Below are 13,565 nucleotides of genomic sequence, written 5' to 3'. Positions count from 1 at the left end.
TGGCCTGACACATGGTACCATTAGTATAGACTCTCTGTGGCCTGCCTGACATGGTACCATTAGTATAGACTCTCTGTGGCCTGCCTGACATGGTACCATTAGTATAGACCCTCTGTGGCCTGCCTGACATGGTACCATTAGTATAGACTCTCTGTGGCCTGGCAGTAAGCTGCCTGACATAGTACCATTAGTATAGACTCTCTGTGGCCTGTCTGACATGGTACCATTAGTATAGACTCTCTGTGGCCTGCAGTGACATGGTACATGGTACCATTAGTATAGACCTGTGCCTGTAAGCTGTGAAAGGTGGAGGAGTTACCTGAAAGGTGTTAGGTGGAGGAGTTACCTGTGAAAGGTGTTAGGTGGAGGAGTTACCTGTGAAATGGTGTTAGGTGGAGGAGTTACCTGACATGAAAGGCACCTCTGTGGCCTGTCTGATTAGTTAGGTGGAGGAGTTACTCTCTGTGGCCTGTGAAAGGAACAAAGTACCATTAGTCTCATGCTGACGGAGAAGGCCACGGCCCCTTCAGGAGGAGGAGCTGGAGGTCTGATCAGCCTGGAACGGCCCCGACTGAGAAGGAAGAACATCATGAGCTTATTCTGCGGATTGTTTTGAAGCACCCAGGCCTACAGTCGGGAGAACCTGGAATATGAGCAGCAGCAAATACCAAACAGGTGATTGTTGCGCTGTCAGTGAGCATACAAATACACTTGTGGGTAAACAGTTTGGCTAGGCCTACTGAAAAGAGGAGAATCTCATCTGTCCGTAGCTACCAAAGCTATTTCTCAACTCCCAAATTTTTGTAAACAGCACCATTTTAGCCTACAGCCGGAGTGTCTTGTATTGAGCCTGAATGGACATATCATTGGGTGAGTCAGTGAGTGGACATATCATTGACTCTCTGTGGCCTGTCAGACATGGACATATCATTGGGTGAGTCAGAGAGTGGACATATCATTGTGGCCTGAGTCAGTGAATGGACATATCATATTGGGTGAGTCAGTGAGTGGACATATCATTGGGTGACTCTCTGTGGCCTGTGAATGGACATATATATTGGCTGAGTCAGTGAGTGGACATGGTACATTAGTATAGACTCTCTGTGAGTGTCTGGCAGTGAGTGGACATATCATTGGTATGAGTCCTGTGAATGGACCATATCAGACTTGGGCTGACATGAGTCAGTGAATGGACATATCATTGGGTGAGTCAGTGAATGGACATATCATTGGCCTGAGTCAGTGAGTGGACATATCATTAGGTAGAGTCAGTGAGTGGACATATCTGGGGCTGAGTCAGTGAGTGGACATATCATTGGGTATAGACTCTCTGTGGCCTGTCTGCAGTGAGTGGACATATCATTAGTATAGACTCTCTGTGAGTCAGTGACATGGTACCATTAGTATAGAGTCAGTGAATGGACTATCATTGCTGTCTGAGTCATTAGTGAGTGGACATATCATTAGGTGAGTCAGTGTGGCCTGGACTGATCATGGTACCAGTCAGTGAGTGGACATATCTGTGGCCTGAGTCAGTGAATGGACATATCATTGGGTGAGTCATGAGTACATATCATTGGGTGAGTCAGTATAGACTCTCTGTGGCCTGTCTGACATACCATTGTGAGTATGGACATATCTGTGGGTGAGTCACATGGTACCATTGGTGATAGACTCTCTGTGAGTCTGAATGGACATATCATTGGGTGAGTCAGTGAATGGACATATCATTGGGTGAGTCAGTACAGTGGACATATCATTGGGTGAGTCAGTGAGTGGACATATCATTGGGTGAGTCAGTGAATGGACATATCTCATTGGGTGAGTCAGTGAATGGACATATCATTGGCTGAGTCAGTGAATGGATATATCATTGAGGTGAGTCAGTGAGTGGACATATCATTGGGTGAGTCAGTGAGTGGACATATCATTGGCTGAGTCAGTGAATGGATATATCATTTTGAGTCGGTGAGTCAGTGAGTGGACATATCATTGGCTGAGTCAGTGAATGGATATATCATTGGGTGAGTCAGTGAGTGGACATATCATTGGGTGAGTCAGTGAGTGGACATATCATTGGCTGAGGTGAATGGACATATCATTGGCTGAGTCAGTGAGTGGACATATCATTGGCTGAGTCAGTGAATGGACATATCTATTGGGTGAGTCAGTGAGTGGACATATCATTGGGTGAGTCAGTGAAACATACCATGGTTTAGCATTGGGTGAGTCAGTGAATGGACATATCATTGGGTGAGTCAGTGAATGGACATATCATTGGGTGAGTCAGTGAGTGGACATATCATTGGGTGAGTCAGTGAGTGGACATATCATTGGGTGAGTCAGTGAGTGGACATATCATTGGGTGAGTCAGTGAGTGGACATATCATTGGGTGAGTCAGTGAGTGGACATATCATTGGGTGAGTCAGTGAATGGACATATCATTGGGTGAGTCAGTGAGTGGACATATCATTGGGTGAGTCAGTGAGTGGACATATCATTGGGTGAGTCAGTGAATGGACATATCATTGGGTGAGTCAGTGAGTGGACATATCATTGGGTGAGTCAGTGAGTGGACATATCATTGGGTGAGTCAGTGAGTGGACATATCATTGGGTGAGTCAGTGAGTGGACATATCATTGGGTGAGTCGGTGAGTCAGTGAGTGGACATATCATTGGCTGAGTCAGTGAGTGGACATATCATTGGGTGAGTCAGTGAGTGGACATATCATTGGGTGAGTCAGTGAGTGGACATATCATTGGGTGAGTCAGTGAGTGGACATATCATTGGGTGAGTCAGTGAGTGGACATATCATTGGGTGAGTCAGTGAGTGGACATATCATTGGGTGAGTCAGTGAGTGGACATATCATTGGGTGAGTCAGTGAGTGGACATATCATTGGGTGAGTCAGTGAGTGGACATATCATTGGGTGAGTCAGTGAATGGACATATCATTGGGTGAGTCAGTGAGTGGACATATCATTGGGTGAGTCAGTGAGTGGACATATCATTGGGTGAGTCAGTGAGTGGACATATCATTGGGTGAGTCAGTGAATGGACATATCATTGGGTGAGTCAGTGAATGGACATATCATTGGGTGAGTCAGAGAGTGGACATATCATTGGGTGAGTCAGTGAATGGACATATCATTGGGTGAGTCAGTGAGTGGACATATCATTGGGTGAGTCAGTGAGTGGACATATCATTGGGTGAGTCAGTGAGTGGACTGATATCATTGGTGAGTCAGTGAGTGGACATTTTGAATGAGTCAGTGACATGGACATATCATTGGGCCAGTTGAGTGGACATATCATTGGTGAGTCAGTGAATGGACATATCATTGGCTGAGTCAGTGATGGACATATCAGAAATGCAGCCTGAATGTAAATGATGTCTGAGTCAGTGAATGGACATATCAATGGCTGAGTCTGTAAGACATGACATATCATTGTGTTCCCTGAGCTATCTGTAGCTGAGTCAGTGGGACATATCATTGTGTTGAGTGGACATATCATTGGGTGAGTCAGTGAATGGACATATCATTGGGTGAGTCAGAGAGTGGACATATCATTGGGTGAGTCAGTGAGTGGACATATCATTGGGTGAGTCAGTGAGTGGACATATCATTGGGTGAGTCAGTGAGTGGACATATCATTGGGTGAGTCAGTGAGTGGACACCCAAAAGTACTCGTTACATTTTGAATGCTTTGGACAGGAAAATGGGCCAATTTGCGCACTTGGTTATCCCTACTGCCTCCGATCTGTCAGACTCAATAAACAGAAATGCAGCTTTTGTAAATGATGTCTGAGTGTTGGAGTGTTCCCCTGGCTATCTGTAATGATGTCTGAGTGTTGTAGTCTGGCCCAGGAGTGGGAAGGTGAACGGAAAGGCTCTGGAGCAACGAACCGCCCTTGCTGTCTCTGCCTGGCCGGTTCCCCTCTTCCACTGGGATTCTCTGCCTCTAACCCTATTACACTGGGGCTCCCTCATACTGTCCCTGGGAGGGGTGCGTCACCTGAGTGGGTTGAGTCACTGATGTGATCATCCTGTCTGGGTGGCGCCCCCTTGGGTTGTGCCGTGGCGGAGATCTTTGTGGGCTATACTCAGCCTTGTCTCAGGATGGTAAGTTGGTGGTTGAAGATATCCCTCTAGTGGTGTGGGGGCTGTGCTTTGGCAAAGTGGGTGGGGTTATATCCTTCCTGTTTGGCCTTGTCCGGGGTGTCCTCGGATGGGGCCACAGTGTCTCCCTGACCTGACCCCTCCAGTATTTATGCTGCAGTAGGTGGGCTAGGGTCAGTTTGTTATATCTGGAGTACTTCTCCTGTCCTATTCGGTGTCCTGTGTGAATTTAAGTGTGCTCTCTCTAATTCTCTCTTTCTTTCTCGCTCTCGGAGGACCTAAGCCCTAGGACCATGCCTCAGGACTACCTGACATGATGACTCTTTGCTGTCCCCAGTCCACCTGGCTGTGCTGCTGCTCCAGTTTCAACTGTTCTGCCTTAATTATTATTGGACCATGCTGGTCATTTATGAACATTTGAACATCTTGGCCATGTTCTGTTATAATCTCCACCCGGCACAGCCAGAAGAGGACTGCCCACCCCACATAGCCTGGTTGCTCTCTAGGTTTCTTCCTAGGTTTTGGCCTTTGGAGGGAGTTTTTCCTAGCCACCGTGCTTCTACACCTGCATTGCTTGCTGTTTGGGGTTTTAGGCTGGGTTTCTGTACAGCACTTTGAGATATCAGCTGATGTACGAAGGGCAAAATAAATAAATTTGATTTGATTTGAGTGTTCCCCTGCCTATCTGTAATGATGTCTGAGTGTTGGAGTGTTCCCCTGGCTATCTGTAATGATATCTGAGTGTTGGAGTGTTCCCCTGGCTATCTGTAATGATGTCTGAGTGTTGGAGTGTTCCCCTGGCTATCTGTAATGATGTCTGAGTGTTGGAGTGTACCCCTGGCTATCTGTAATGATGTCTGAGTGTTGGAGTGGGTCTCTGGCTATCTGTAATGATATCTGAGTGTGTGAGTGTTCCCCTGGCTATCTGTAATGATGTCTGAGTGTTGGAGTGTTCCCCTGGCTATCTGTAATGATGTCTGAGTGTTGGAGTGTTCCCCTGGCTATTTGTTCATTTTAAAACAAGAAAATGGTTCTGTCTGCTTTGCTTAATTTAAGGAATTTGAAATGATTTATATATTTGATGAATTACATTTACTTTTAATAGTTAAATATATTTAAACCAAATACTTTCTGACTTTTCCTGAAGTAGTATTTTACTGGGTGACTTTTACTTGAGTAACTTTCTATGAAGGTATCTTTACTTTTAATACAGTATGACTATTGGGTACTGGTTATTCCCACCCAGTCCGGCGGCCATCTTGTCAAGGTTAGGATTAGTAGTTATAAATTGCTATTCCCACCCAGTCCGGCGGCCATCTTGTCAAGGTTAGTAGTTATAAATTGCTATTCCCACCCAGTCCGGCGGCCATCATGTCAAGGTTAGTAGTTATAAATTGCTATTCCCACCCAGTCCGGCGGCCATCTTGTCAAGGTTAGTAGTTATAAATTGCTATTCCCACCCAGTCCGGCAGCCATCTTGTCAAGGTTAGGATTAGTAGTTATAAATTGCTATTCCCACCCAGTCCGGCGGCCATCTTGTCAAGGTTAGTAGTTATAAATTGCTATTCCCACCAAGTCCGGCGGCCATCTTGTCAAGGTTAGGATTAGTAGTTACAGATAGTTTAACAGTATAATAAATAGTTATTCCCACCCAGTCCGGCAGCCATCTTGTCAAGGTTAGGATTAGTAGTTACAGATAGTTTAACAGTATAATAAATAGTTATTCCCACCCAGTCCGGCGGCCATCTTGTCAAGGTTAGGGTTAGTAGTTATAAATAGTTATTCCAACCCTGTCCGGCGTCCATCTTGTGAGGGCGGGCTCTCCTCCACCACAGAGGCCATCTGGATCTCAAAGTCCTTCGGAACGTTCTGGATGTTTGGCTCTGTGAAGCTCACTCTGCCTGTGCACAGACACGCAGACAGACACGCAGACAGACACGCAGACAGACACGCAGACAGACAAGCAGACACAAGCAGACTGATGTATAAATGATCAGTGTGTGTCTACATTACATTACATTGTAGTCATCCATCAGTACATTCATCTCCAGATAGCTAGGTGGACCAGTCATAGTCAGGACATTCATCTCCAGATAGCTAGGTGGACCAGTCATAGTCAGTACATTAATCTCCAGATAGCTAGGTGGACCAGTCATAATCAGTACATTCATCTCCAGATAGCGAGGTGGACTAGTCATAGTCAGGACATTCATCTCCAGATAGCTAGGTGGACCAGTCATAGTCAGTACATTCATCTCCAGATAGCTAGGTGGACCAGTTATAGTCAGGACATTCATCTTCAGATAGCTAGGTGGACCAGTTATAGTCAGGACATTCATCTTCAGATAGCTAGGTGGACCAGTCATAGTCAGTACATTCATCTCCAGATAGCTAGGTGGACCAGTCATAGTCAGTACATTCATCTTCAGATAGCTAGGTGGACCAGTCATAGTCAGGACATTCATCTCCAGATAGCTAGGTGGACCAGTCATAGTCAGTACATTCATCTTCAGATAGCTAGGTGGACCAGTTATAGTCAGTACATTCATCTCCAGATAGCTAGGTGGACCAGTTATAGTCAGGACATTCATCTTCAGATAGCTAGGTGGACCAGTTATAGTCAGGACATTCATCTTCAGATAGCTAGGTGGACCAGTCATAGTCAGTACATTCATCTACAGATAGATTACCTGTAGCAGTGTGTGTGTGTTACCTGTAGCAGTGTGTGTTACCTGTAGCAGTGTGTGTGTGTTACCTGTAGCAGTGTGTGTGTGTTACCTGTAGCAGTGTGTGTGTGTTACCTGTAGCAGTGTGTGTGTGTGTGTGTGTTACCTGTAGCAGTGTGTGTGTGTGTTACCTGTAGCAGTGTGTGTTACCTGTAGCAGTGTGTGTTACCTGTAGCAGTGTGTGTTACCTGTAGCTGTGTGTGTTACCTGTAGCTGTGTGTGTGTGTTAACTGTAGCAGTGTGTGTGTTACCTGTAGCAGTGTGTGTTTGTTACCTGTAGCAGTGTGAGTGTTTGTTACCTGTAGCAGTGTGTGTGTGTTACCTGTAGCACTGTGTGTGTGTTACCTGTAGCAGTGTGTGTGTGTTACCTGTAGCAGTGTGTGTGTGTGTGTGTGTGTGTGTGTTACCTGTAGCAGTGTGTGTTTGTTACCTGTAGCAGTGTGTGTGTGTTACCTGTAGCAGTGTGTGTGTGTTACCTGTAGCAGTGTGTGTGTGTGTGTGTGTGTAGCAGTGTGTGTTACCTGTAGCAGTGTGTGTTACCTGTAGCAGTGTGTGTTACCTGTGCAGTGTGTGTTACCTGTAGCAGTGTGTGTGTGTTACCTGTAGCAGTGTGTGTTACCTGTGTGTGTGTTACCTGTAGTGTGTGTGTGTGTGTGTGTGTGTGTGTGTGTGTGTGTGTGTGTGTTACCTGTAGCAGTGTGTGTGTGTGTTACCTGTAGCAGTGTGTGTTTGTTACCTGTAGCACTGTGTGTGTGTGTGTTACCTGTAGCAGTGTGTGTGTGTTACCTGTAGCAGTGTGTGTGTGTTACCTGTAGCAGTGTGTGTGTGTTACCTGTAGCAGTGTGTGTGTGTGTTACCTGTAGCAGTGTGTGTGTGTGTTACCTGTAGCAGTGTGTGTGTGTGTTACGTGTAGCAGTGTGTGTGTGTGTTACCTGTAGCAGTGTGTGTGTGTGTTACCTGTAGCAGTGTGTGTGTGTTACCTGTAGCAGTGTGTGTTACCTGTAGCAGTGTGTTACCTGTAGCAGTGTGTGTTACCTGTAGCAGTGTGTGTTACCTGTAGCAGTGTGTGTTACCTGTAGCAGTGTGTGTTACCTGTAGCAGTGTGTGTTACCTGTAGCAGTGTGTTACCTGTAGCAGTGTGTTACCTGTAGCAGTGTGTGTTACCTGTAGCAGTGTGTGTTACCTGTAGCAGTGTGTGTGTGTGTTACCTGTAGCAGTGTGTGTTACCTGTAGCAGTGTGTGTTACCTGTAGCAGTGTGTGTTACCTGTAGCACTGTGTTACCTGTAGCAGTGTGTGTGTGTTACCTGTTACCTGTAGCAGTGTGTGTGTTACCTGTAGCAGTGTGTTGTGTTACCTGTAGCAGTGTGTGTTACCTGTAGCAGTGTGTTTACCTGTGCAGTGTGTGTTACCTGTAGCAGTGTGTGTTACCTGTGTGTGTTTTTACCTGCAGTGTGTGTTACCTGTAGCAGTGTGTGTTACCTGTAGCAGTGTGTGTTACCTGTAGCAGTGTGTGTTACCTGTAGCAGTGTGTGTTACCTGTAGCAGTGTGTGTGTGTTACCTGTAGCAGTGTGTGTGTGTTACCTGTAGCAGTGTGTGTGTGTTACCTGTAGCAGTGTGTGTGTGTTACCTGTAGCAGTGTGTGTGTGTTACCTGTAGCAGTGTGTGTGTGTTACCTGTAGCAGTGTGTGTGTGTTACCTGTAGCAGTGTGTTACCTGTAGCAGTGTGTTACCTGTAGCAGTGTGTGTTACCTGTAGCAGTGTGTGTTACCTGTAGCAGTGTGTGTTACCTGTAGCAGTGTGTGTGTGTTACCTGTAGCAGTGTGTGTGTGTTACCTGTAGCAGTGTGTGTGTGTTACCTGTAGCAGTGTGTGTGTTACCTGTAGCAGTGTGTGTGTGTGTTACCTGTAGCAGTGTGTGTGTGTTACCTGTAGCAGTGTGTGTGCAGTGTGTTACCTGTAGCAGTGTGTGTGTTGTGTGTTACCTGTGTGTACCTGTAGCAGTGTGTTACCTGTGCAGTGTGTGTAGCAGTGTGTGTAGCAGTGTGTGTTACCTGTAGCACTGTGTGTGTGTTACCTGTAGCAGTGTGTGTGTGTTACCTGTAGCAGTGTGTGTGTGTTACCTGTAGCAGTGTGTGTGTGTTACCTGTAGCAGTGTGTGTTACCTGTAGCAGTGTGTGTGTGTTACCTGTAGCCTGTAGTGTGTGTGTGTTACCTGTGTTGTGTGTGTTACCTGTAGCAGTGTGTGTGTGTGTTACCTGTAGCAGTGTGTGTTGTGTTACCTGTAGCAGTGTGTGTGTGTGTGTGTGTTACCTGTAGCAGTGTGTGTGTGTACCTGTAGCAGTGTGTGTGTGTGTTACCTGTAGCAGTGTGTGTGTGTGTGTTACCTGTAGCAGTGTGTGTGTGTGTACCTGTAGCAGTGTGTGTGTGTGTGTTACCTGTAGCAGTGTGTGTGTGTTACCTGTAGCAGTGTGTGTGTGTGTTACCTGTAGCAGTGTGTGTGTTGTGTAGCAGTGTGTGTGTGTGTGTGTGTGTAGCAGTGTGTGTGTGTTACCTGTAGCAGTGTGTGTGTGTTACCTGTAGCAGTGTGTGTGTGTTACCTGTAGCAGTGTGTGTGTGTGTTACCTGTAGCAGTGTGTGTGTGTGTGTTACCTGTAGCAGTGTGTGTTAGTGTGTGTGTGTGCAGTGTGTGTGTGTGTGTGTGTACCTGTAGCAGTGTGTGTGTGCAGTGTGTGTTACCTGTAGCAGTGTGTGTTACCTGTGCAGTGTGTGTTACCTGTAGCAGTGTGTGTGTAGCAGTGTGTGTTACCTGTAGCAGTGTGTGTGTGTGTGTGTACCTGTAGCAGTGTGTGTGTGTTACCTGTAGCAGTGTGTGTGTGTTGTGTGTAGCAGTGTGTGTGTGTTACCTGTAGTGTGTGTGTGTGTTACCTGTAGCAGTGTGTGTGTTGTTTACCTGTAGCAGTGTGTGTGTGTGTTACCTGTAGCAGTGTGTGTGTGTGTTACCTGTAGCAGTGTGTGTGTGTGTGTGTTACCTGTAGCAGTGTGTGTGTGTTGTGTGTAGCAGTGTGTGTGTGTTACCTGTAGCAGTGTGTGTGTGTACCTGTAGCAGTGTGTGTGTGCAGTGTGTTTACCTGTAGCAGTGTGTGTACCTGTGCAGTGTGTGTTACCTGTAGCAGTGTGTGTGTGTGTTACCTGTAGCAGTGTGTGTGTGTGTACCTGTGGCAGTGTGTGTGTGTTACCTGTAGCAGTGTGTGTGTGTACCTGTAGCAGTGTGTGTGTGTTACCTGTAGCAGTGTGTGTGTGTTACCTGTAGCAGTGTGTGTGTGTTACCTGTAGCAGTGTGTGTGTGTTACCTGTAGCAGTGTGTGTTAGTGTGTTACCTGTAGCAGTGTGTGTGTACCTGTAGCAGTGTGTGTTACCTGTAGCAGTGTGTGTTACCTGTAGCAGTGTGTGTGTGTTACCTGTAGCAGTGTGTGTTACCTGTGCAGTGTGTGTACCTGTAGCAGTGTGTGTACCTGTAGCAGTGTGTGTGTACCTGTAGCAGTGTGTGTGTTACCTGTAGCAGTGTGTGTTACCTGTAGCAGTGTGTGTGTGTGTTACCTGTAGCAGTGTGTGTGTGTTACCTGTAGCAGTGTGTGTTACCTGTAGCAGTGTGTGTTACCTGTAGCAGTGTGTTACCTGTAGCAGTGTGTGTGTGTGTTACCTGTAGCAGTGTGTGTTGTGTTACCTGTAGCAGTGTGTGTAGCAGTGTGTGTGTACCTGTAGCAGTGTGTGTTACCTGTAGCAGTGTGTTTACCTGTAGCAGTGTGTGTGTGTGTTACCTGTAGCAGTGTGTGTTACCTGTAGCAGTGTGTGTTACCTGTAGCAGTGTGTGTTACCTGTAGCAGTGTGTGTGTGTTACCTGTAGCAGTGTGTGTGTGTTACCTGTAGTGTGTGTGTGTGTGTTACCTGTAGTGTGTGTGTGTGTTACCTGTAGCAGTGTGTGTGTGTTACCTGTAGCAGTGTGTGTGTGTTACCTGTAGCAGTGTGTGTGTGTTACCTGTAGCAGTGTGTGTGTGTGTTACCTGTAGCAGTGTGTGTGTGTTACCTGTAGCAGTGTGTGTGTGTTACCTGTAGCAGTGTGTGTGTGTTACCTGTAGCAGTGTGTTACCTGTAGCAGTGTGTGTTACCTGTAGCAGTGTGTGTTACCTGTAGCAGTGTGTGTGTGTTACCTGTAGCAGTGTGTGTGTGTTACCTGTAGCAGTGTGTGTGTGTTACCTGTAGCAGTGTGTGTTACCTGTAGCAGTGTGTGTTACCTGTAGCAGTGTGTTATCTGTAGCAGTGTGTGTTACCTGTAGCAGTGTGTGTTACCTGTAGCAGTGTGTTTACCTGTAGCAGTGTGTGTTACCTGTAGCAGTGTGTGTTACCTGTAGCAGTGTGTGTTACCTGTAGCAGTGTGTGTTACCTGTAGCAGTGTGTTACCTGTAGCAGTGTGTGTTACCTGTAGCAGTGTGTGTTACCTGTAGCAGTGTGTGTTACCTGTAGCAGTGTGTGTTACCTGTAGCAGTGTGTTACCTGTAGCAGTGTGTGTTACCTGTAGCAGTGTGTGTTACCTGTAGCAGTGTGTGTTACCTGTAGCAGTGTGTGTTACCTGTAGCAGTGTGTGTCTGGGAGACAGGATGTATTCTATCCATAACCAGCAGGGGGTGATGTCGTTTCTCTCTCTGCAGGGGAAACACCACCGTTGTCAAGGCGTTGGTGATCCTCCTCCACTCCAGAATCACCCCCGGCAACGGGTGGAGGGAACTGAGCTTCTCCAGGATGTCCTGATGATGTCACCTTTTATTCACATATGATGTCACAGAGCAGGACCAATAACTTCACTGTGTGTGTGTGTGTTACCTTGGTGGTACTGAACGGTCTCCTCAACCCGCCGCGTCCTGTTCCTCTCCTGCTGTACCCCAGGGTCTTCTTACCCCTCCCCCCGCTCAAATCACAGCTGGGAGGCAGGCGCAGCTCACGGAACAACACCTGACACACACACACACACAGACACACACACACACACAGAGACAGACAGACACCCACACACACACCCACACACACACACCCACACCCCCACACACACAGACACCCCCACACACACAGACACCCCCACACACACAGACACCCCCACACACACCCCCACACACACAGACACCACCCACACACAGACACCCCACACACACACAGACACCCCCCACACACAGACACCCCCACACACACACAGACACCCCCACACACACAGACACCCCACACACACAGACACCCCACACACACAGACACCCCCCACACACAGACACCCCCACACCACCACACAGACACCCCCACACACACAGACACCCCCCACACACACAGACACCCCCACAAACACAGACACCCCCCACACACACAGACACCCCCACACACACCCACCCCCACACACACACAGACACCCCCACACACACACACACACCCCCACACACACACACACCCCCACACACACACACACAGACACCCCCCCACACACACACAGACACCCCCACACACACACAGACACCCCACACACACACAGACACCCCCCCACACACACAGACACCCCCCACACACACAGACACCCCCCACACACAGACACCCCCACACACACACAGACACCCCCACACACACACAGACACCCCCACACACACACAGACACCCCCCACACACACACAGACACCCCCACACACACAGACACCCCCCCCCCCCACACACACACAGACACCCCCACACACACACAGACACCCCCACACACACACAGACACCCCCACACACACACAGACACCCCCACACACACACACACACCCACACACACACAGACACCCCCACACACACACACACACCCCCCACACACAGACACCCCCACACACACAGACACCCCCACACACACACAGACACCCCCCCACACACAGACACCCCCACACACACAGACACACAGAGACGCACGTCAACAACAGAGTAGGAGGAACAGACATGATGATGCAGAACCTTAGAACAATACTTCTCTCCCCTTGAGATGTTGTGGTAACCTTGGTAACAAGGTAACTAGGTAACACCTAGTTAAGACCATGGTGATACCCTGAACACCTAGTGTAGACCATGATGATACCCTGAACACCTAGTGTAGACCACGATGATACCCTGAACACCTAGTGTAGACCATGATGATACCCTGAACACCTAGTGTAGACCATGATGATACCCTGAACACTTAGTGTAGACCATGATGATACCCTGAACACCTAGTTTAGACCATGATGATACCCTGAACACCTAGTGTAGACCATGGTGATACCCTGAACACCTAGTTTAGACCGTAGTGATACCCTGAACACCTAGTGTTGACCATGGTGATACCCTGAACACCTAGTGTAGACCATGGTGATACCCTGAACACCTAGTTTAGACCATGGTGATACCCTGAACACCTAGACCATGGTGATACCCTGAACACCTAGTTTAGACCATGATGATACCCTGAACACCTAGTGTAGACCATGATGATACCCTGAACACCTAGTGTAGACCATGGTGATACCCTGAACACCTAGTGTAGACCATGATGATACCCTGAACACCTAGTGTAGACCATGATGATACCCTGAACACCTAGTGTAGACCATGATGATACCCTGAACACCTAGTGTAGACCATGATGATACCCTGAACACCTAGTGTAGACCA

At 47.7% G+C, this 13,565-nt stretch overlaps 1 protein-coding gene and 1 long non-coding RNA gene across 4 annotated transcripts in view; both read right to left on the bottom strand.

The window, feature by feature from the left end:
• polq (polymerase (DNA directed), theta) overlaps positions 1-13,565 on the bottom strand; it is a 137,447-nt gene that overhangs the window by 42,546 nt on the left and 81,336 nt on the right. Inside the window, exons 26-29 of the mRNA XM_052516108.1 lie at positions 11,730-11,858; positions 11,479-11,653; positions 5,914-6,025; positions 490-571 (exon numbers count right to left, since the gene is read on the bottom strand). Coding sequence (XP_052372068.1) covers positions 490-571; positions 5,914-6,025; positions 11,479-11,653; positions 11,730-11,858 — 498 coding nt within the window. The remainder of the gene's footprint in view (positions 1-489; positions 572-5,913; positions 6,026-11,478; positions 11,654-11,729; positions 11,859-13,565) is intronic.
• LOC127928737 (uncharacterized) overlaps positions 12,871-13,565 on the bottom strand; it is a 2,080-nt gene continuing 1,385 nt past the window's right edge. For all 3 annotated transcript variants that reach the window (XR_008132037.1, XR_008132039.1, XR_008132038.1), the window contains exons 3-4: positions 13,367-13,565; positions 12,871-13,154 (exon numbers count right to left, since the gene is read on the bottom strand). The exon at positions 13,367-13,565 is cut by the window's right edge. This is a non-coding gene — a long non-coding RNA (uncharacterized LOC127928737). The remainder of the gene's footprint in view (positions 13,155-13,366) is intronic.

This window comes from Oncorhynchus keta, unplaced genomic scaffold, assembly GCF_023373465.1.
Source record: "Oncorhynchus keta strain PuntledgeMale-10-30-2019 unplaced genomic scaffold, Oket_V2 Un_scaffold_3664_pilon_pilon, whole genome shotgun sequence".
Taxonomy (NCBI): Eukaryota; Metazoa; Chordata; class Actinopteri; order Salmoniformes; family Salmonidae; genus Oncorhynchus; species Oncorhynchus keta.
The sequence above is the reverse complement of the archived record's forward strand: the minus strand, read 5'-3'. Positions and strand labels throughout refer to the sequence as shown.